The sequence below is a fragment of the Zootoca vivipara genome, chromosome 8 (genome assembly GCF_963506605.1).
Source record: "Zootoca vivipara chromosome 8, rZooViv1.1, whole genome shotgun sequence".
Classification (NCBI taxonomy): Eukaryota; Metazoa; Chordata; class Lepidosauria; order Squamata; family Lacertidae; genus Zootoca; species Zootoca vivipara.
In genome coordinates this window covers 56617788-56641808 of record NC_083283.1, presented here as the reverse complement: position 1 = coordinate 56641808, position 24021 = coordinate 56617788, and the positions used below count along the sequence as shown (strand labels likewise).

General features: G+C 41.4%; 1 protein-coding gene across 2 annotated transcripts in view; it reads right to left on the bottom strand.

The window, feature by feature from the left end:
• Positions 1-623: 623 nt before the first annotated feature.
• Positions 624-24021, bottom strand: part of NFATC1 (nuclear factor of activated T cells 1) — a 140887-nt gene continuing 117489 nt past the window's right edge. For both annotated transcript variants that reach the window (XM_035126467.2, XM_035126469.2), the window contains exon 10: positions 624-2457. In XM_035126467.2, the coding sequence (XP_034982358.1) occupies positions 2408-2457 (50 nt within the window). In that variant the 3' untranslated portion in view covers positions 624-2407. The remainder of the gene's footprint in view (positions 2458-24021) is intronic.

Below are 24021 nucleotides of genomic sequence, written 5' to 3'. Positions count from 1 at the left end.
TATGATTATCTTGCTAAAGTTATTGCAGAAATGCAAACATTGTGGTGCTTGTGTGGTCAGCACCTCGCCCAAGATATTTCTGTATCAGAGTCAAAAATCCTTTGGCCCGCCTGAAGGTTCCTCCACTTTCACTCTTCTGACATTTCAGGAAAATTGAAAGAAACGGACGCCTGAGAATTACACTGGAACTCCCTGTCTTTCTTGGCAACTACATGTTTTAAATGTAGAATACATGAAGAAAGAGCAATGGTTGGCAAGGGACGTCCAAAAATATGTTTTAATCTATGGAGTGCTGCTCCAGCACAAGTTTCTGCTGCAACAGATGAAAATTATACAGAAGCACTTCTTGATGAATGGTACAATTATGATATTGGAAGACTGAAAGTTGCCTGAAACGGATGTGCCTGCAATATACAGAATACAGATGCTAACATATGGCATTTTGAAGTGTATCGTTTTATGAAAAATCCCCCTCCCGCAGGAGTCAAAAACAGTTGAACCAATCTAGCTTTCTGTGGAAAGTTGTGCTTTGTTTGATGTATTTTCTAGCTACAGGTTTAGCTGAAAATGTCAAAGTTTATATGTATATATAATATGGCAGTCTAGGAGAAATGCATGCAACTGCTATAAAGCTGAGTACAGGATAAATATCTCTTGCTAAGCAGTTGGGAAGTCACCCAATTAGAAGGACCAGTAACGTTATAATATTTACATGCAGCCATATTATATTCTTATGTTTTCACAGTAATGTGCAAATGTTACAAATATGGCTTTTCATTTTTTTTAAAAAAGTAAGTAAGACATAATTGTACAGAGTAATATTTCTAAATGTTTAGGACTGTTTCACCTTTTTGTGAAACCTGTTGAGTTTGCTCTAACTGTACACTGCACTCATTCACCACCTTAGTAACTGTGGAGTTGTTCACTCGTATTTCCTAAGGCACAATATTAATGTTAAATGCTTTTAAAAATGGAGCCATGCTTTCTTTTTGTCTATGTGACATAATATGCCATTACTAGCTATACGGTAACAACATTATTGGTTGTATGAAATGCCATGTCAAAGACTACATTACATGCTTAAGTTTCATATGTACTCTATAAACTTGAAGCTGCTCTGAAAACATACTATACAGCATTGCATATTAAAAGGTTTGGGTTTTTTGGTAATATTTGTTGTACACAAAGCAGAGAGTTATAAGGCTTCAGTGGAATAATTATCTTATAATTGAACAAATATTTTACATTCTTTGAAAATGGTATTTACATTTGCTTTTAACTCATCTTTTGTCATTTGGTAATTAACACATGTTTCATATGCATCCTTCTGGACTGTCTAAAGTGCTTGCTTATCAGCTTGAGGAAAGAAAATGCATTTGTCTTAAACATAACAAACCCACAACACAGTAATGGCAAGAGTGTTTGCATGGGATCAGAACTGCATTCTCAGAAGCAGAATCAGAATCAGAAATTATTGCTGAATTCAAAGCATTCACAAGGCATATATATATATATATATATATATATATATATATATATATATATAAGCATAAATGCTAGTTTGTATGTATAAGCATATGCATAAAACAGTTGAGGAATATTTTGTGCTGTTCAATTTTCTTGTGCTATGTCTAGAAATTGATTTAAGTCAAAGTATTAACATGCAGTCCTATGATACATGAGCAACGACCTGCAATAGGCTGAAAAGTATAGAAATGAGATGACAATGGGTTTGTTTGTTTTTTAAAAAAATGCATCAGGAATAAGGCAACAAGATGTAAAATACAGTTCAAAAGTGAAGAAATCCAGTAATTCAGACACGTATTTTACTTTCCATGGCTTGTAGCTAACTAAATCATACTCAGGGTAGACCCACTAGAATCTTGCCTATCATCTGAATGGATCTACTCTGAGTATGAATTAGCTGATACAACCCAACAGGGGTTTTTATACCCATACCAACAGACAGTTCCAACACACCCCAAGTTCCAGTATATGTTTGATGGTTACTGTGCCTAGAAATACTTTGGATGGCAGCATATCCAAAACAGCCAATGCAATGTCCTGATGTCAGAATCTAACAAAATAAGGCACTTCCAGGAGAGCCCAAAGGAAAAGAAAGCCAGTTTTCAGCCAGTCACCAGTTGTGCCACATTTCCTATTTCAACTTGCGAAACGCACCATTTCAGAGTTTGTGTCCTCCATTTCCCTTGAGATGATTTTCTTGACAGAAGGTGCTTCCTTGGTTGAAGCCAGCCAATTAGTCTTATGTATAGATATACAGAGAAGAGGTGATTGTTCCAAACATTCCAGAAAGGGAAAGAGCAGAGCGGTACCGGGGAGGATCTTCCCTTGATCTGAAGCCGATGTCTCAGCAGAGCTTAAAGCAGGGTATCTAGACGGCCAGCTATGAATGGACATTGGTGCTGGAGAGGTCGTTCCTTATTATTTCATTTACTGCAAGGGAGAAGGAAACAGAAGGAGAGGAGGATTATTGCTCTATACACACTTCTGCCAAAAGTAACACTTAAAGGCACTTGAATTAGTGTTGCCTGTTTCTCTTGGGTCACGGATGCTAAGCATAAAATGCCAGTAAGTAGCCAATCAAACCAGGACGGGACCACAAGAGCAAAAGGATCGCATAATCCTAAAGGAAACTCATGCAAGGCTCCCAGGCTCCCATTAGAAAGGAGTGCCTGGGGCCTTGTCGCATTGCATCACTCATATTCCAACCCTGCAATTTAGTTACATATATATATTTTAAAAAAAACCCAGTTGGGTTGGCTTTGAAGGGGAAAGGGACAAAGAAGAGGAAGTCTATAGAAGAACTGATCCATGGCATATAAGCTGACCTGAGCTTGCAAGCATAACACGCAAAACAGCAGGGGGCTGACTTGAATGCTAGAAAATGGCTATGACTCAGTTGGATTCTGTGTGCTGAAGTTTCCACAGTGGGAAAGAGAGTTGATGAAAGAAATAAGGGACCTAAATTGGTGTTTTTGCTCTCTCACAGCCGATAGCGGTGAAACAGATAAATCGACATCTTTTCCTCAACAGTGGAAAGCACACAAATGTGGGGTTTTTTTTTTATAAAAAAAAAACACACAGCCCCTTATTCGCCATCAGAAAACTTCTGAGGACAAGGCAGCAAGCCATAGCAGGCATTTAATGAAAGAAGTTGACAGGGTCTATAAACTAAGCATTAACCTGCGGGATGAACAGAGTAGTGCAATGTTTTCGTTACTCGTGATTATCGTTTTTTCATTCCCTTCACCCCCTGCTCGACTTTTGAGCTGTACAGTTTCTCACACTCCGGCTATGTCCATTTATCGCTTGTGATTTTTGGCAGATGGGCAGGAAATGACTGAACCTGGCAGAGCATATCAACAGTGAGCTGCACAACATCCCTTCTATTTCCACCCCTCCTCCCTGTGGTCCCTGCCACTGCTTGATTTACATTAAGATAGACAAAATGTCATCAGGAAGGCTGTCACCACTTTGGAGCTTTCCTAACACCACAGGGAAGGGGAAACACATGCCCACGTCATGGAATTTGCCTGGAAAAGCCCACATTTCCCTTTGCTTGTGGGCTGTTGATCCTTTCTGCTTGGATAATTCCATTTGTTTGTGCAAGAAAAGACCATGCTGATCAAAAACAAAACTTCCTGTAGCTGTGCACAGATTATATTTTTTTAAAAAAAAGTTTTTAAAAGATGAGTTTGGGTTTTTAAAAAGTATTCCATCGCTATGGCACATTTTAGAGAGAGAAAGCAACTTAAATTGGGTTCCAGATTGGCATAAGAGAAACGGGACTATATAGCTTTGTACATCTAAATGCCAGTTTTCCTTAGGAAAATCTGTGTAAGGTATTGGGGCCCTTGAGCACCAGAGGTCAGCTACCTTAAAGGCAGCTCACGGCCTGAAAGGCTTACTGAACTGATCTTTCCTGTGCAGCAGCACCACAAACGTAATGGCCAGAGGAGGTATTGCAGCTTGCCAACCAGGCTGGGTCAGGTGACCTGATCAACCAATGGGGGCCTGATTGGTCTGTATGACTTCTGCTCTAGCTTTGCTTTCTTGGTGTGATCAGCTTGCTGCTTGCCTTGTCTGCTTGTCTGATCAGCTTGCAACACTACCTGGCTTGCCTAATCCAATTACTTATTCATATCAAGAAGGATGCTTTGGTGAACAACCATGGAAAGTAAGGGATGTCGTACGTCGTACTGCATTAATGGAAAGTGCCCTGTGAGAAGTTCCTGACATAAAATCTTCTGAGAAGATGCTACAATCGGGGGGGACGGGGGACACACAGCCGGCCAATCATCAGCAAATATTTGAGCCTCTGCACCTTGGGCATTCTGACAGAACATTTGATTTTGGACTTGCTTTGAAATTCTATTGACACAGCACTTTTAAGCACCATTGTGGGTAGGAAACAGTTTCTTTGAGTCACTGCTCCTCAAGTAACCTCAGAAGTCCCAGGCCATGTGGAAGGGTATGCAGCTTAAATATACCACACACACTGATGTTTTGAGGACCATAGCTTTGTGGAAGAACATTGACTTTGCATGCAGAAGGTCTCAGGTTCAATCCCCAGCGTCTCCAGTGAGAGTTGGGCATAACTGTTGCCTGAAACCCTGGAGAGCTGCTGCCAATCCATGTAGACAACACTGAGCAATATGGACCAAGTTAGCTTTGTATAAGGCAGCTTGCTGTTTCCAGAAACTGGAGCAATGGCAGACTTCTTCCATATGGAGCAGGAATTGCCATGCCCATGAGAAGAAGCCCTTAATTGTATGTACAGCGGTACCTCTACTTACGAATTTAATGTGTTCCGAACACACATTTGTAAGTTGAAAAAATTTGTAAGTCGACGCAACCCTATCTAAAAATTCGTAAGTAAAAAAAATCCTATCTAAACTGCATCCAAGATGGCGGACGGAGCTCCATTTGTAAGTAGAAAAAATCATAAGTAGAGTTATTTGTAAGTAGAGGTACCACTGTATGTACTTGAGGATTCCTTCTCAGAAGCCTGACTTTTGGATCTCAAGGGGCCCTACTGATTGGCTGTCATTGAGAATATGTCATGAATATACTACTGTTACTTTAAATACCCACCAACATCTGTCTGAAAACAAAAAGAAGAAGAGTGGATATGCTTCTGGGTTAGATTCCCTTTATTAGTGCACTTGAAGTTGAAAACAAACCCCGTTAAGCCAGATGGGGAGAAGGGGAGGGAATCCAGTTTGTTTATTTCATTAGGGTCTACAGCTAAATGTTGTATTTGATGTTTGTCGTGGCATACTAATACTTATTTTAAACAAGCAAAACCTGTGATCTTGCAATTGGGCAATGGGCACATCAACAGAGCTGGAGAAAAGCTACCGTATTTCAAATACCCCTGAGCATGAAAAGTTACTCTTTCGTCCAGACAGAAAGCACAATCAGTAAGCAGACAGTTTTGGGTCTATTCCCCAGCAACTGCCTGAAAATGTAGTCAATTTAAAAAACAAAAAACAAAAATTATTGCCCAATTGATGTTTCAGCTGTTTTACAGCAAACACATTTTAGATAGCTTAATGTGTAATCCTTTCTTTTATGAACTATTGTATTTCGGGAATGAAAATGTGGTTCAGTCACTAAGTGATGTCATTCACACACATATATCTGGAAGCAAACAGGATAACTAATGGTTTGTTTTATTTATTTTCATTTTTTCAAGAAAGCAAGAACATTGCGTCCCAATGTCAACAGATGCAGGGACCCGTTCATAATTAAAAAATATTTAACAAACACCTCTTCCCACTTGCGCAGAACCCTTACAGAAGCCTTACATTAGTGGCATTTATATAAACCAATCTGGTAATTACATCTCTTTAAGACTGGGCTTCTCATGTTAACACTCGTTTTGCACGTGAGGTAACTTAGGGACACAAGCAGATAGCTGGCACGCTAAAAATCATACAAGTCAGTTTGTGGTCAAACTGAAATTCAAGACATAAACTTCAGTCTAAGATTATACTGTTCTTGGAGATGAGCAGAATCCTTCCTATACTAACCATTCGCACAGCATTTAAAAAATATGTGAGGTTTTTTTTGTGAGCTTGCCAATTACACCTACAGTTTCCCAACATGCTCTCTGCTTAAAAAAATTGTCAGAGCGAAAGTTTCCATGTCATCCTCACTTTCCCACTAGCACCATGCACCCTCTCTCTTAAAAAAAAGAATCCAAAATAGATTTAAGAAAGGCAGGTTTGTCATGTGACCACGCTACCTGTCAAGGGACCTGAAAAATATTTTTTTCTGTTGTTAAACCCATCAGATGTTGCAGCAACAGGATGTGGCAAGACTGTGGTTTAATAAGGAGGTTTATCTTCTTCTGAATTTAATTTTAAAATGACCTTGCCATGGAAAAGTTTGCTTCAGAGTAAACAAAATAGCTTAACTGATAACAATAGTTTTATTTCTTTCTTTTAGAGGCAACTATATTTCACCACATTAACATACAAAGTTCAAATGCTTTGCCTACAAGGCAAACTCTTCTGAAGTTCCTCTACCCTCCCCCCAATATTAAATTGGACGCTCTTAGAATCACAAAGTAACCTTTGCTATAAAATAATGATCTATAGATGTAATCCTGGTCCTATCAAAACTACTATGAAAACATCTATTAATTTTATGTTAAGCCAAAGCACAGACTATTTTAGCCAGAGATCAAAGCTTTCTTAAGGCTTATGACAATGAAAACAAACAGGAGATAATTGGCAAAAGAGAAAATAATGAAAATAATAAGAATAAGAATAAGAATAAGAATAAGAATTCTGCCCTTCCTCCCAAAGGAGCCGTGGGTGGCAAACACAAAGAGTTAAAACAATAAAATTAAAGCGTCTTTTGTTTTCAGTACAAATCAAAACTCTTTTGACTATAGGCAGATTTAACTCAGATCTTCTCTAAAGTAAAGGTGTGAGTAACAAAGGCTTATTTTGACCCCCACAACATCTCTAGAGTATAATTCCAATTTTATTGATGAAAACCCTGAACCAACCCGGATCCTGTGACCACCCTCTGAGGCCCGTCTTTGTTTGCCTCTTCCATGAAAGGTCAGCAGTACGAGAACGAACCTTTTCCGTGGTGGTTCCCAGCTTGTGGAATTCTCTCCCTGGGGAGGTTCGCCTGGAACTTTCAATACATATCTTTAGGCACCAGGCAAAAACATTCCTCTTCTCCCAGGCCTTTGGCTAATTACACAATCTATGGCATTTATTACACAATTACACAATCTATGGCCAGGTGGCGCTGTGGGTTAAACCACCGAGTCTAGGGCTTGCTGATCAGAAGGTCGGCGGTTCGAATCCCTGCAATGGGGTGAGCTCCCATTGCTAGGTCGCAGCTCCTGCCAACCTAGCAGTTCAAAAGCACATCAAGGTGCAAATAGATAAATAGGGACCGCTCCGGCGGGAAGGTAAATGGCGTTTCCGTGCGCTGCTCTGGTTCGCCAGAAGCAGCTTTGTCATGCTGGCCACATGACCCGGAAGCTGTCTGCGGACAAACGCCGGCTCCCTCGGCCTATAGAGCGAGATGAGCGCTACAATTCCAGAGTCGGACACGACTGGACCTGATGGTCAGGGGCCCCTTTACCTTTTTATGGCATTTAAAACTGCGTGGGGAAGTGTTTTTGTTTTGTTTTGTTACTGTGTTGTGCATTTTTGTGTTGTTATGTTTTAAACTGCCCTGAGATCCTTGGATGAAGGGTGGTATGGAAATTTAATAAATAATGATGGTGATGACTTCTAAGCTCGCTCTCAGAAGAACTTTCATCTGTCCCCACATTGTTCCACAGGCTGTGAGAAAGCTAACAAGTTAAAAGGGGTGCTGCCTTTTGCAGACTCTTCTCTCTCACACAGCACAAGGTCCCTTGGGAGGAGTTCAGAGTCGCATATCCCTTACTCACTGGCTGCAACACTGAGGTGATTTGCATGTTTAAAATAAATTGAACACCTCAGGCGTAGGCAGGGCTTGCATCATGCACCGCCTCAACCACAAGTCCTTTTCAACAGAGGCAGCTCACACCTTCGGCAGCAAGTCTTCAAGTTACAGGATACCCATTGATGTGAATGCAAGCGTGAATCAGCCCAGAGGAGCAGGATGACTTCTCACACATCATTAATGATGTGCTCCCACATTGAGCTGTAGCACAGGAAATAATACCAGCTTATAATAAGGGAACCTGGACAGGACTACTTAAAATAAGTTGGGTTGCATTTTGTTGCATTGACTCTCTTATCTGTCTTGTTTTGCAACATTGTGCCTCTGTTAGAATGCAAAGTCCCTCATATTTGAATGTTACAGCTTGTGTCATTTATTTGTCAGTTTTTCCTTGATAAGACTAGGCATAGTTCCTCAGGAAAAGAAAGGGAAAGAGAAAACCATAGACAGACATTGTAAATGACCCAAGCGACTTGTATTAAATAAAAATATATAGTCCACTGGGCAGAATTCTTTCGCGTTATTGGCATAAATGTTCACCTGCTCCATTGCTGTCATTTTTATTATTTGTTTGAGAGTTGGCCATGTACTCAATATTGTAAAAAGCAGCGGGCATTTTATTCTCTGGGAAGGAATTTACAATTTATTCCGAATTCAATGGAAACCAAGGGCATTCAGCTCTGAGAAGGATCAAACAGTGTCCTACATGTATAGTCAGATGTTGTATTGACATAATTCCATGCATTAAGGACCATTGTTAAGAGATGAAGCCAAATAGTTAGTTTTTCATGAAATACATTCAAGGATGACAAGTTTATCTTCCATCCTAGGATTCACAAAAATTAAGCATTTTACTGTAAGTTAGCTCCACCTGAAATGGAAACCAAGTTTTCAAAAGTCAGGGACAAGTAAGAGCCAACGCTGTGTTTTATGTGTTTCTGGAGCACTGGGTCCCACAAAATTATGAGAAAAATGCATAAATGGTAGCAACTAAGCATGTTCCATTTCTGTACTGCCGTCTCTGCATTAACTCCTGCCTGCCTTGCAGGGCCCTTGTGCTGATACAAGTCCTCGGTGCCCTGGTGGCTACAACAAAATCCCTACATGAATCGCAGCATGGATTTATATAGCCAGGATTTCCGCTCATTACTGATTAAAACACAGCAATCTTCTTTCATGTAAGAAAAGTGTAAATAGGAATATTACATAACCACAAAGGAAGAAGGGTGTTGTTAGAAACTCTGTCATGGATGGAAAGGCAATTCAGAAACTAGCAATATTTCCCTGAGGTAACAAACAAGAGATTCAGCCACAGAATAATAGAAATACAAAACAATTAGCCAACAACAACAAAAGGTTTATAGAGCAGTGGAAAATGTAACCATACATTCCATGAAGGAACCAGATCTTGTGTTACCTCAGGTATTCTGGATGTGTCTAAATCATAAATTATTTTTATCTCTTTCATCACAATAATCCACCGCCACAGGGCATACTATTTATGGAGCAAGAGAATAGGCCGGTTAAAACATGGAGTGACAACAAGTAGCAGGTTTTAACAAAACATGATCCTCCCATATGTGAATAGGGTTTTGGCATGACAGCCATTGGAGGGGAATAATTTTCCTACCTGAAATAGCCTTTCCTTTTCCTTTTGTTTCCTAGCTTGAAAAATCCAAATTGTAAATGCAAAACGGGCTTGGTTGGTAAATGTACTTTGCTGATGATGTTCCAGATGAAGCACAAAGCCTTTCTTTTCCCCCAGTCAGCTTTGAGGGTGCAAATTATTATAGTCACCTGCTGCATTGCCAGTCATAAAACCATAGACTCAGAGTTGGACGGGACCAGGAGGATCATCTCGTCCAACTCCCTGCAGGAATCTTTTCACCTAACATGTGGCTCAAACCCACAACCCTGAGATTTAGAGTCTCATGCTTTATCAACTTAGCTATGGTTTTTATATATATCCTGGCTATTACCAGCCTTGGCCTGCATGCTTGGGTGGAGCTGTGGAGCCATCTCCCTGACACCGTCATTGCTGCAGCGGAGCAGTGAGGTCAGGTTGGCATGAGCCCATGGAAGGAGTTAATCCAGTGCTCCTGCAGGCATGCCCCATGCAGACCTGACCTTGCAGCTACCATGCCCTGTCCAGACTAGGTAGGTTGCAGCAATGTTGGTGTCAAGAGGGTGGCTCTGCCCTACCACACAATCATACCTTGGTTGTCAAATGCGTTGGTCCGCATACATTTTGGCTCCCGGACGCCGAAAACCCGGAAGTAAGAGTTCCAGTACTTTTCCGAGCACAATTCAAAGTGTTGGTGCTGACCTTTAAAGCCCTAAATGGCCTCGGTCCAGTATACGTGAAGGAGAGTCTCCACCCCCATCATTCTGCCCAGACACTGAGATCCAGTGCCGAGGGCCTTTTGCGAGAAGCCAACTTACAGGGAACCAGGCAGAGGGCCTTCTCGGTAGTGGCACCTGCCCTGTGGAACTCCGCCCCCCCCACATGTCAAAGAGAAAAACAACTACCAACTTTTAGAAGACATCTGAAGGCAGCCCTGTTTAGGGAAACTTTTAATGTTTGACGGACTATTGTTTTTTAATATTTTGTTGGAAGACGCCCAGAGTGGCTGGGGAAGCACAGCCAGATGGGCGGGGTATAAATAATAAATTATTATTATTATTATTATTATTATTATTAATGATGATGATGATTATTATTATTACAGTTTTCAAATGTTCTTTGGAAGCAGAACGTCCGATGTGGCTTCCAATTGAGTGGAGGAAGCTCCTGCAACCAATCGGAAGCTGCATCTTGATTTTCAAATGGTTCCACGAGTTGAGCAGACTCCTGCAACGTATTAAGTTTGACAACCAAGGCACCACTATATTACTATAACTATGTGTTCCAAGCTTCTAAAATTTTGTTGTCTTGTTTTATTTTGTGGGAAGCCATTTTGAACAGTGTAGATGAGGTACAGTATACATATTTTGAACGAACAAATGAATGAATACTGTACACCAATAACTAAGGTTGCAAAAATTATACCATGGATATGCTTTGGAAGGTAAACCAGGGAAAATTTCAACAGCGCTTGACATCTGTGTAGAAGGCACTTGACTAGAACTCTTGCCTGCGTTCCCATTCCATATCAGTGTCATTCCTGGATTCAGCCACTCACCCCAGGCAAATCTTATTAAGTTCAATATTTTCTGCCAAGCACAAATGAAAAGCTACGATAATTTGGATTTGTTTTGCTGCAAATGGGGTCAGATTGGTTGCTGCTAGATGTCAGTTTCTCCTGACCACTATGTCATCTATAAATTGTTATGTTGATCTGGCCTATAAATATTTGACAAAATAATGATAACACACAAACACCCACCCACACACAAGCTAAAAGTGATGCTGAAGATCTCACAGTCCTTTCTTAGAGACAGGTATCTTAGTGGGAGTTTAAAGGTACAGAAATAGCTGCCCAGTATAATGCAAGTTGCAACTGTCCACACACCCCTCAATTCACACATACATATACGTATACACTCAAAAGAAGGAGGACTAGGGGAGGGGAAGCCACATTTTAACCAAAATTATGTATTTACATTCCTAATAGCACAAGTGAAGCAAAAGCTAGGCATGCATTCAAGTTTTACACAGAATTTCCATACCACAAAAAAACAAAACAACCCACTGTAACCATATGTCAAATAAAACAGCAAATGCTCAAAACCTGAAGAGAGGTGAGGTGGACTCCATGAATTATTGCTTCTGTTTTCTAGTACTGTCTTAATAAATAGTAATAGTAATGGTAATAATAATAATAATAATAATAATAATAATAATAATAATAATAATATTTCATTAGGATTTTGTCGACATTTGATACCCTAAGTCATTGATGGCCAACGGACAGTTTGCAGACCCAACATGCCCTAGTAGTTCCATAGCAGTAGAAAAGGGAAAAAAGAATGTTCTGATTAGCTTTCAGTACATGTGCTTCATAACTCTAAAGCCCTTCATGCATGGGTGAGGAACTTTCATCCCTCCAGAAAAGGCTGGCCATATCATGAGGCACATGGAGCCATGTGACTCAGGCAGCAAATGGCAGGAAGACCTTGCCCTTGCCCATCTACAGCCCACAACCAGCCAGCCACTGGGGTCCTTCCTCAGAATGAGACACTGCAGGTGTGGTGGATTAGAGTGTGGTTGTGCCATCATCTTGCAGTGCTTTAAGATGCCACATTAAAATACAGCTTAAAATACTCTTAAAACATAAACTGCGTTTCAAAGCTATATTTTCAAGCACCGCAAAGCGGTGCGCAAGTGCTCCCTGTGAAAATAGGCCACACTGGTATAGACATGGCCTAAGTCATCTCTGTTTTCTTGGTTCCTTTAAAAAAAAATATTATCTTTAGTCCTGTTTTTCATAATAGAAGCAAATAACAATAAACCCAATAAAAACATCTCAAACAGTTTTCTTGGTCCTAATTGAATGATGATGAAGGCTACCCCAGCATACCTACTGGTCCTGATATAGGACTGTCATGAGAGCACAACTTAAAACAGGTTTTTTTTTTTTTTAGGATTGCAGGATTTTAAATAATTGACATTTTATGGTAAAAAAACAAAACCAGATGGAATTAAGTGTGGCTCAAATTATGGTCAAGGACACATCATCTCACTGCAAACATCTGGCAACAATTATAGTTCACACCAAATCTTGTCACATGACACTTAAAGACATATCACTTGTCAGCAGACATTTTGTACCCCCCCAAAAAACATACAGTATCTAATGATTTTACTAGGAAGGAATGACATTTTCTCCAGGCCTATGACTGCAGCATGCAGTCTAATCTTATGGAAGTTGAATGGCAACTTCCACCATTAAGGCTGCAATCCTAAACACACTTCCTATGATACAATCAATCATAACATCCTTCTGGATCGTCTAGAGGAGCTGGGGGCTGGGAGCACTGTTATACAGTGGTTCCACTCCTTCCTCCTGGGCCGTGTCCAGAAAGTGGTGGTGGGGGACGAGTGTTCAGACCCCTGGGCCCTCACTTGTGAGGTGCCTCAGGTTCCGTCCTCTTCCCCATGCTTTTTAACATCTACATGAAGCCTCTGGGAGAGTTCATCAGGGGGTTTGGGCTGGGTGTCCATCAATATGCGGATGATACCCAGCTCTACCTCTCTTTCAAATCGGAACCAGTGAAGGCAGTAAAGATCCTGTGTGAGTGCCTGGAGGTGGTTGGAGGATGGATGGCAGCTAATGGATTGAGGTTGAATCCTGACAAGACAGAAGTACTGTTCTTGGGGGACAGGGAGCAGACTGGTGTGGAGGACTCCCTGGTCCTGAATGGGGTAACTGTGCCCCTGAAGGACCAGGTGTGCAGCCTGGGAGTCATTTTGGACTCACAGCTGTCCATGGAGGCGCAGGTCAATTGTGTATTCTGGGCAGCTGTCTACCAACTCCATCTTACCAGATGAGACCCTACCTGCCCGCGGACTGTCTTGCCAGAGTGGTGCATGCTCTAGTTATCTCCCGCTTGGACTACTGCAATGCACTCTACATGGGGCTACCTTTGAAGGTGACCCGGAAACTACAACTAATCCAGAATGTGGCAGCTAGACTGGTGACTGGGAGCGGCCACCGAGACCATATAACACAGGTCCTGAAAGACCTACATTGGCTCCCAGTACGTTTCCTAGCATGATTCAAAGTGTTGGTGCTGACCTTTAAAGCCCTAAACGGCCTTGGCCCAGTATACCTGAAGGAGCGTCTCCACCCTCACTATTCTGCCCGGACACTGAGGTACAGCACCGAGGGCCTTCTGGCGGTTCCCTCACTGTGAGAAGCAAAGCTACAGGGAACCAGGAAGAGGGCCTTCTCGGTACTGGCACCCGCCCTGTGGAACGCCCTCCCATCAGATGTCAAAGAGATAAACAAGTACCTGACATATAGAAGACATCTGAAGGCAGTCCTGTTTAGGGAGGTTTTTAAGGTGTGATTTTTAATTTTTGTTGGAAGCTCTCTTTATTATTATTTTTACTATGAAGCGAACCCCACTGAACACACTAGGACTTACTTCTGAGTAAGCATAAATAGGAATGCACTATTAAGTGTGCAGTGCAAGAATTCCTAAATGTTGTATAAATGTTTTCCTGATCCATGCTTTCTTCAGGTAAGTTACCATCCTACTTGTGTTTGGAAATGGCATTCCACTTTCCTCCTCTGAAAATCTGCTTTGGGAGGGGGCAGTTTTCAGGAGAGAAATAATGGGTGGATGGATGTGCAAGCTTTATTCCACCTGCCAGTTTCTCCTTGCAACTTGGCTTCACGCACTTCAAGAGAGTTCTATACATGCATTTGCTATCCCAGGAGAAGTGGCACCCTCAGAATATGTTGCTTTTGCCTCAAACCTTCTCTATCCTACTCCCCAAATCCCTAATTTCTCCACATATACACTCTTGCTTGTAAAGAAGTTTCCACTGAAACCACTTGAGAGTTTCAGCCACGAGAACAGGAAGCTTACAGTGGTACCTCGGGTTAAGAACTTAATTCGTTCCAGAGGTCCGTTCTTAAACTGAAACTGTTCTTAACCTGAGGTACCACTTTAGCTAATGGGGCCTCCCGCTGCCGCCGCGCCACAATTTCTGTTCTCATCCTGAAGCAAAGTTCTTAACCCGAGGTACTATTTCTGAGTGAGCGGAGTCTGTAACATAAACCGTCTGTAACCTGAAGCGTCTGTAACCTGAAGCGTCTGTAACCTGAAGTGCCTGTAACCCGAGGTACCACTGTATTCCACTGCATCAACGACTTACATCAAGGGACTTACACCTTGGTCAGACCATATCTGGCACCACAATTTAAGGAGGATACTGACAAGATGGAGCATGGAAGGCAACCAATATGATTAAGGGTCTGGAAACCAAGCCTTATGAGCAGTGTTCGAAACTCCCATTGCTCTAGGCACATTTTGTGACAGGAAATTTCATTAGTGCGAGCAGTAATGTGCCTAAGATTTCAGATTAAAATTGCAGAGTGGAAGGAAAAGAGGAGCTTTTTTTGCCTCCCCACTTCCAGCTACTCTCCGAAGACTAGAGAAGAGACCCTCTTAAGAATATTAGAGGGGTGGACAGGGGAAGGACTAGACCATGTGAAAAACGAACATATTTTAGCTGCAGTTCATTCATTTTCAGCTCTGTATTTTTGTTATTAAAAAGTGTGCCTCAACATTCTGCCCATAACCTAGGTTTGAGGTGTTATTTAGCTCCTGGCATTCATATCTCAGTTTCTAACACTGCTTAGGAGGAACAGCTGAGAGAACTGGGTATGATTATCTGGTAAAGAGGAGACTGAGAGGAGATATCACAGCCATCTTCAAATATTGAATGGGCTGTCACATGGAGAGTGGAACAAGCTTGTCTTATCATGCTCCAGAGTCTACGACACAAACAAATGACTTCAAGAAATGATATTCTAACATCAGGAATAACTGTCCAACAGTAAGAGCTGTTCAACAGTGAAGCAGACCTTCCTTGGAGGTCTTTAATTAGAGATTGGGTAGCCACCTGTCATGCATGATCTAGTTGAGATTCCTAGTTGACCCTCAGGGGTCCTTCAAACTCTACAATTCTATGATTTTATTAAAAAATAAGTGTAAGGTGGCATAGGAGTATAGGATGCTTCAATGTGAAAATGGCATAAGTAATTCTCTCTTCTTGCTTGCTTCTGGATAATCAATATGCCAGCAGGCACTCTCATCCTGATATAAACTGTTGTGATAGCAGAATTTAAATCACAAACATTTCTTAGAATTGCACAATGTTTAAATAATTCAAACATGTTGTGGTTGAAATAAAACCAGATGGCTTTATATGGGTATGAACTCCCCTAGACGCCTCATAATGAATAGTTCACAAAATATCAGCCTTTAAAATGTATTAAACTTTGATTTATTTTTTGTTAATGGCTGTTACTATGATCTTCTTATGGCCTCTACACTTACTCAAACAACCCTTTTAACCTGGTACTTAAGGCTATAGATTTCAGATTATTCCAGTATTATTACAGTTACTGCTGCTCATACTTGTAATTACATAAAATCAATTAGAGAGCATACATGTCTGGTCCATTGATTTGATTTGATAGTAATTAATGCTGCAGCAATGTGTAATTATAAGAAACCTAATGACCTCTCTCTACCGAATGAAACTATCATTACATCTAATATTCTTTGATGAATTGCTCATTATGTACAATGTTGAGAAATATTATGTAATGACTAATACTTTTTAAAATCAGTAGCAAAATTTAGTCTCATTTGTGTTCACAACCAGCTGGTGCTTAGAATTATCCTGCCTCATTGATGACCCAGGTACTGTTAAATACAAATATCCCAATTAAACATTTGCTTGTAATCTGGAGAGACAGACCCATGCATTTTTTTAAATAACAAAAGCAGAAACAGTGATGTGGGTGTGTATTCTGATATCTCACACAGCTAGCCATGATAACTACTATCTCCCACCAAGAAATAAACTAACCAGTTAGCTGAATGATCTGAATTGGTCTGGGACTCACAACTTTCCGCCCCACAGAAAGCCACATACAGTGCACTGTAAATAATGATGGTGACAGACGTTCATTGCTACTTGGCTGAGGAAAGATTAATGTGTGGTGGGAAAAGGAGAAATGTGTGCATGAAGTGTACAGAAAAGCTGAGCTCTGCTGTACAACCCCTCGCTATAGGTCAAGGGAAGGCACCCCCACCCTCTGAATTTTGCGAACACATACCTGTTTTCTTGGGAGAAACCATCTTCTGCTCAAACTGTGGAGAGTTTATAGATTAGCTTCCCAGCCTGAGAGCCACATGTGAATACCCAAGTCCAGGCTCTCAAAGTGATCTGGTGAAGAAGATTATGCAGGATGCCTTGAAAGTGAGAGCTGTAGAGCATCCATTTTTCACTAGAACTACTTAAAGAGTTTGCATGTACTACTTGCTTCTCCTCTCAGAAGAGATGCTACTCCCAGGACTAGCAGTTAGGTGAATCTAGGGCAGGGACAGTCAATGTGGAACCCGCCAGATGTTCTGAGACTACGGCTTCCTTCAGGCCCAGACTTCATGGCCAATGGTCTGGGGTGATGGGAGTTGTAGTCCAACAACATCTACAGGGCATCACGTTAACTACCACTGATCTAGGGGTAGTGGTTAATATGATCCAACCAATAGGCCCCAATCAGATTATTCCTTTCTCCTCTTCCTTGGCAGGTGAGCGAACCCAATTGTCAGAATATTCACTGTGGGAAACAAGGAAGAATATTCTTTCTTTTTTTACAGCCCACTGGAATGACTCAGAACATTCTGCATTGTACTTTCAAAGCAATCAATAGCAATCTGCCTGTACGATCATTTTCTGTTTTCTCTTAAATTTCCTGAGAAAACACCTCACCATATCGGTATTTGGAAAGTTACGATGTGTCATCCTGGCTTGGGTTGTGATTCTGCAGTACATAAGAAAAAAGATTCCCTGAAATTTAGCTGTGCTCTTTGTTCAATTGCTAGGCAGTTTAAATAATAAAAGAACTGTAATAATCTTGAGCATTCAGCAACACATTTTGCACACAAAACCTGTAGCAGACAAAACAGGCTGCCTGTATTAAAGCCGCAATGCTGATTTCCTTTGGTATCTGAAAGCAAAACCACTTGCAACCTGCATATTCAGGAGTCAAGGGGTTGCCTCCAACTAAGTTTTACTCAGAACAGAGACAGTGAAATTAATGGGCCTAGATTGAAAACAATCTTCATTGTTTTCAATGGGTCTTCTCTGCAGAGGAGTAGCATTGGCTACACAGCATATGGTCTACTTTATTGTTACACACTGGAGGCCTTATTCTGCATAGCACTTTGTGTCTCGGATCTCTAAGTGAGCAATATAAATGGGGATATTCTTCAGTCCTTATGCAACTCTAAACCGATACCAAATTTTTACTGATTGCTTGAGCATGCACAGATATATTTGCCCCATTAAATATGGCTAAAAGCTCTCCTGTGCCTTCTGTATGTTGTACTGTTTATTCTGCAATAAGCTTGCCCTGCACTGGCTTTCTGAAGCATAGGGCATTAGTAAGCTGACCATAGTAGTTACAGTTGTACCTTGGTTGATGAACACCTTAGCAGTTGAACATTTTGGCTCCCGAATGCCGCAAACCCAGAAGTGAAGAAAGCAATTAAAGGCAGAAGTACTTGAAAATGATAGGGGCCCTAGACAAGTTGTCCCTTTTATGTTTCATGGCTATTAATTCTATATATCTTTTAACTTATTTTATTGTTATTAACTTTAAACTAAATCGTGTCTGCCCTTGTCCTTGTCCTTGTTATGTCTATGAGCTTAAAGCTGAAATAAAGTAATTGGTACCATTGATTTCATGGCTAACCTGGCACTGCCTAAAAACAGTTAACATGATTTGTTTAAAAACTCTGATTAAACATTGTGCATCCTGAGTTTCTTCTTTGGACAGGTAGAAGTAGGAGCCTCTCCCACTTCACCACACCTTTTCTAAAGCAGCATTGCACAAATGATTATCTTGGGTAGCTTCCCTCTACACACATTTCTGAAATACTTTCATTCCAACCTGTTTTGGAAGGAAGTTTTAAGAAGAATGGAAACCTGGCATTTAACTCAACTGGGAAGAAGTGGTTTCCACTTCAGTGAGAGAGGGAAAATGCTTATAAAAAGAACACAGAATGTTACGGCAAAGCATGGAGATGGAAGATAAGAAAAGTTGAGAGAGAAAGAAACTCAGGCAATTACCTGTTTTTGAGTGGACGCTGAGTCCCTTTCACTTGCCTTTCTCTTATCCAACTGTGTAAATATTTTTAACAGCCAGGTGCCAGATGGATATTTTAAATCATTCTTTAAAAAATTGGGACTGCCCTGATTTTTTCCTTAAACCTAATGGGTGGGAGTTTTGCCGGCCGAAATCTGGACAAATCGTAGTTCTGGATTGCGGAAGAGAAGATACCAACTTTCTCCCACAAGACTTTAACCTCCCGTTTGCCACAGAACTTAATCTATGCAGGGACCTCTCCTTCTGCCAAAAGGAAATAACTTTCCTACACAGGGCATCTGGGAATACCAGAAAACAATCTTAAATCCATAAAGTAATTGTAGTGTAGTTTTACTGAGTTGCTCAGTTCGGTTCGGGGTTTTATTACAATGTCAACAAATGTTTAATTTGTTTTAAAGTTTAGGTTCTTTAAATCTGAGTGATATATGGTAGTTTACAGCTTGCTGGCAACTGCTACTGTGGGGAAAAAAAAGAAAGTGCATATAAAGGCAGTTCTACATTTTGACATTATAAAGCAGGGAGCAGAGCCAAAAGCAGCAACTAGCAGTTGCTTTCCCAGTGCTGGCCAGCTTTAGGGACTGCTCGCTTATTGACATCAGTCGCTGTGGGATGCATTTCTCTGCTCTTAACCAATCTCATCTGGAGAGCATAATTAAAAAAGAAAAGTCTTAATATGTAATTTCTCTCCCCCAAACATTTACAGATGTTAACTAGGGAGTCAGTCCACGAAACAGCACTGCTCTGTCACACAGTATCCATTAATTTCGGGAGACTGGGGGCAAGCTTAGACAAGCAATGTGGGCTGTCTGTGTGTGTGTGTGTGTGTGTGTGTGTGTGTGTGAGAGAGAGAGAGAGAGAGAGAGAGAGAATTGTGCTCTTCACTGCTGGTGGCTGTGGGCTGACTCCCTCTTTATCAGCTCTGAGGTGGCTCCTAGGACCTTATTTTGAAATAAGCAACTATTTAGTATATGAGAGGGGAGGGGAATCTGAAATTGATATACTATATGTATGTATAATGTCTGTGGTTTTTTTTAAAAGAAAACCTTGGCTACTTTAAAAAACGTACAGCCAATTGCTTTATTTTCCTGTATGTTTTATGTGCTTCAGCCCTCCTAAACATTGCTGGAGAAAACAGATAAGGCGGCATCCTATTCTCCTGACTTCAAACAAAGAAATATCAGAATGCCGTTTTGAGTTTCACTGAGTTTGCTCTCTATTTTCTGTCGGCCTCCTTGGCCAAATGCTTCTCCCCCTTCCCCCCTTCTCCCCCTCCCCCCCTTCCAGGTGCTGCTAAAAGCATTTACAGAAACGCAGTGAACAAACCTTGGAGGCAATGTGCTTTTATGCGTACATTGGGCATGAGAAAGCGATAGCATTAAACGGAGTGGCTTTATAGAAGGCCCTGTCCCCGGGGAAATTTAAGAAAAAAAAGGGGGGGCTTTCCCCAGCTGGCTGAAAAGTGTGTACGCAGACATCTCTGCTTGTGCTGGCTGCACACGTGTCAGTCCCACTTCTGCAATGTTAACTGAAGTGGAACTTTTTTCTCAGCGCCAAGTACTTCATGATTTACACAGCCGTATCAAATATCTCTGGAGTACCCTGCAAGAAGGTGATGGCTAAAACCTCAGTTCTGACATTTGCAGCCCAGACACAGTTGTCTGATTGAGGGCCTCTCTCTCTCTCTCTTCTCTCTCTCTCTCTCTCTCTCTCTCTCTCTCTCTCTCTCTCTCTCTCTCTCTCTCTCTCTCTCTCTCTCTCTCTCTCTGGCTTTCGTTGGAGCCAGAGCCTTGAGAAAACCAGAGGAATTTCTCGATTTTTCTGAGGGCCGTGAGCACTAAGTGTTTTCCGGTACCCGCTTCCTGCCGTATCTAAAACAACAGCAGCTGCAAGGGCCTGATAGAGAAGCATCCCAGGGCACAAATTTTCATGAATCGGGTGGGAAAGAAGAAGGGGGGGGGTGAAAGAAGACATTTATTCTGGAAGCTGATAACAGAGGCATACATACGGCATCAGATTTGTGCTTGCCGAAGATAGCCCTCTAGGCCGAGGGCAGTGAAGTTAGAAGCAAACCCAGCCCTCTGCTGTGACCATGGGAATAATAAGTTTCCATGCTGGTTAGGATAACAGAAAGAGCCACTGAGCACTGGTCCTATTGTACTGAGTATCAAACTTTGATTAGCTAATGTCTCCAAAGGACAGATAAGGAAGGAGAAGTGACTCAGACGCTAAGGCTTTCATGTCCTTTCTTTACCATGACTCTGGGAGAAAAATATTACAGAACTCAGAAAGATTTCAAATAAATAGCACATAGTTTCATGGAAAAACTGGAAGATTTTTAAACAATATTATTGTTGACATTTTCTAGGCCACTGATTTCCAGATTGTGGGGAAGAGCCCACCAGAGGTTGCTGGCAAGAACCCAGAGGCTGAGTTGTCAGGCTGATGAGGAGCTTGCTCTGCTGCAGACAGTGATGCAAAGCGACTCAAATTGCAATGTGTTTGTACCAAATACATGGCACAGCTGCATTTGGAATAAGGTGGTACCTCTAGTTACGAACTTACTTCGTTCCGGAGGTCCATTCTTAACCTGAAGCTGTTCTTAACTAGAGCTGTGCTTTTGCTAATGGGGCCTCTTCCTGCCGCTGCGCCGCCGGCACACGATTTCCATTCTCATCCTGGGGCAAAGTTCTCAACTCGAGGTAACTCTTCCAGGTTAGCGGAGCTTGTAACCTGAGGCGTTCGTAACCTGAGGCGTTTGTAACTTGAGGTACCACTGTACTACATACAGTACAGTGGTCTCCACCTTTTAAAAAGGATGTTGAAGAGCTGGAACAATTCGGAACAGACAATGCGCAACTAATTTATAGAATTAGCTGCCAGAAGAGGTGGCAATAGCCAGGAGCCTAATGGCTTTAATAGAAGACTAGAGCCAAATTCAGAGAGGATATGTCTATCAATGTCAGCTAGTGTTCTCCAGGTTCAGGTAATATACGCACCATACATTTAAAACACTTTTGTGGCATCTTAACATTCAGGGCTTCCACCGAAGAATCATGGGAACTATAGCTGGTTCAGAGTGCTTAGAGTGGTTGGAAACCCCTCTGGGCTCCCAGTCCCATGATGCCCCATCAGGGCTCTTAGTTCCTTAGGGAGGGGATCAAAACTGAGAGAAGAGGATCTACTGTGGGTTTCTTGTCTAAGGGCTCCTCAAACCAGCCCTGGAAGTCTGATAGGAACAGTACAGTCATACCTCGGTTTAAGTACGCCTTGGTTTGAGTATTTTCAGTTTAAGTACTCCGCGGACCTGTCTAGAATGGATTAATCCACTTTCCATTACTTTCAATGCAAAAGTTTGCTTCAGGTTAAGTATGGACTTCCGGAACCAATTACACTCATACCTCGGGTTAAGTACGCTTCAGTTTAAGTACAGTACTCCGCAGACCGTCTGGAATAGATTAATCCACTTTCCATTACTTTCAATGGGAAAGTTTGCTTCAGGTTAAGTATGCTTCAGGTTAAGTACAGACTTCCGGAACCAATTGTGTTTGTAAACCGAGGTACCACTGTAACTGGCTGATTCTCTGTTTTCTTTTAGGGGGTCTCACTTTATCCCTGACAACGATGTGCCTAAACAAAATGAACTCTCACCAATAGGATCCATACCAAGCAACCTATCCAAAGACCTAGTGGGGAAAATGACATGGGACAGAATTGGACTTCGAGAAGCAAAAAGCACACTGATTAGAACATTAAAATAGGCTTCTATGGGCAAGTCATGTATATTTGCAGTGCTGCATCACAGCCTATCATCACAGCCTATCATCGCTCGTTGTCTGATACTCACTAACAAGTTCTAAAAGAAGGCTCCAGGTAACAGCAAAGGAAGCTGGCAGTCACACTTCACTTGTTGGAGCAGGAAACAGGATGGTAAGTTTCCGCTTTCATTTCTGCCCAAAGGTTTGGCCTCAACTGGATTTATGTATATTGCAAAAAGGGGGAAAGGGAAGAAAAGAAAAGATCTGCACAGTGTTGGATGCAATCCTGAGACTATGTTGCATTTCTGTAGCTCTAATATACCGAAGCAGGAAATGGAATGAAAACCCGCTCTAGCGAAACCCTGTTTTGCATTTCCACTTAAAAGTTCATCACATTCATTCAGTTTCTGGGTTTGAGCCATACTTTGCAGAAATGGCACACAAAGGAGGACATTTCCCAATCCTTAATTATTTCTCACATAATAGAACTATAGATCTCAGAACGACAAAAGTTTAGAATATTTTTTAATGCTTCTTTATCTTATAGGCTCATTTATCTCACATATAGCACTAAAGTGAATGGTTATGACTTATGTCAGGCAGCTTTCTTTTAAAATATATATATAAATGTTTTAAATGCAGCACTGTGGTAATTCTGGTCTGGAGGTACTTCGTAGTCTGAAAACTCCTTGCTGCAGGTGTTTCCCCCAATTAAAGTTAAATATAGCTTTAAAAACTTGTGCGGGTGGTTATGTTCTCTGCTTTCAGTTTCTTTTGTATTAGCCCGGGTTCCACGCACACCCCCATTATGAAAAAAATGAGCGTTAGAGGCATACACCAGATAGCAATCTACAAATTGCAGCAAAATATTCATTGCTGCAATATTTTGACACATATTCATTAATTAGGCTTTTCTTTAAGCATCTTCTCCAACAGTCCCTTCCAGCAACCCATTAAGCAAGCCACAATTCTCATGTGAGCCACTTCTTGGATCTAGCCCAGGAATTTGGAAGCAGTTTATTAGTACTTCTTAAATCATTTCCATTAACTAGTCTTAAAACTCATGTTGGCATTTAATATGGGCTTTCCTATAAAGAACAGGACACCGAGGTCTTCCTCCGAGGGTCTTCTGGCGGTTCCCTTACTGTGAGAAGTGAAGTTACAGGGAGCCAATCAGAGAGCATTATCAGAAGGGCCCCTTCCATGTGGAACGCCCTTCCATCAGATGTCAAGGAGATAAAGAATAGCACAACTTTTAGAAGACATCTGAAGGCAGCCCTGCATCGGGAAGTTATTAATGTTTGACGCTGTTTTTTTTTTAATGCGCTTTAAGCTGCACAGAGTGGCTGGGGAAACCCAGCCAGATGGGCAGGGTAGAAATATTATCATTATCATTACCATTACCCTCTAATTATAATAAAATG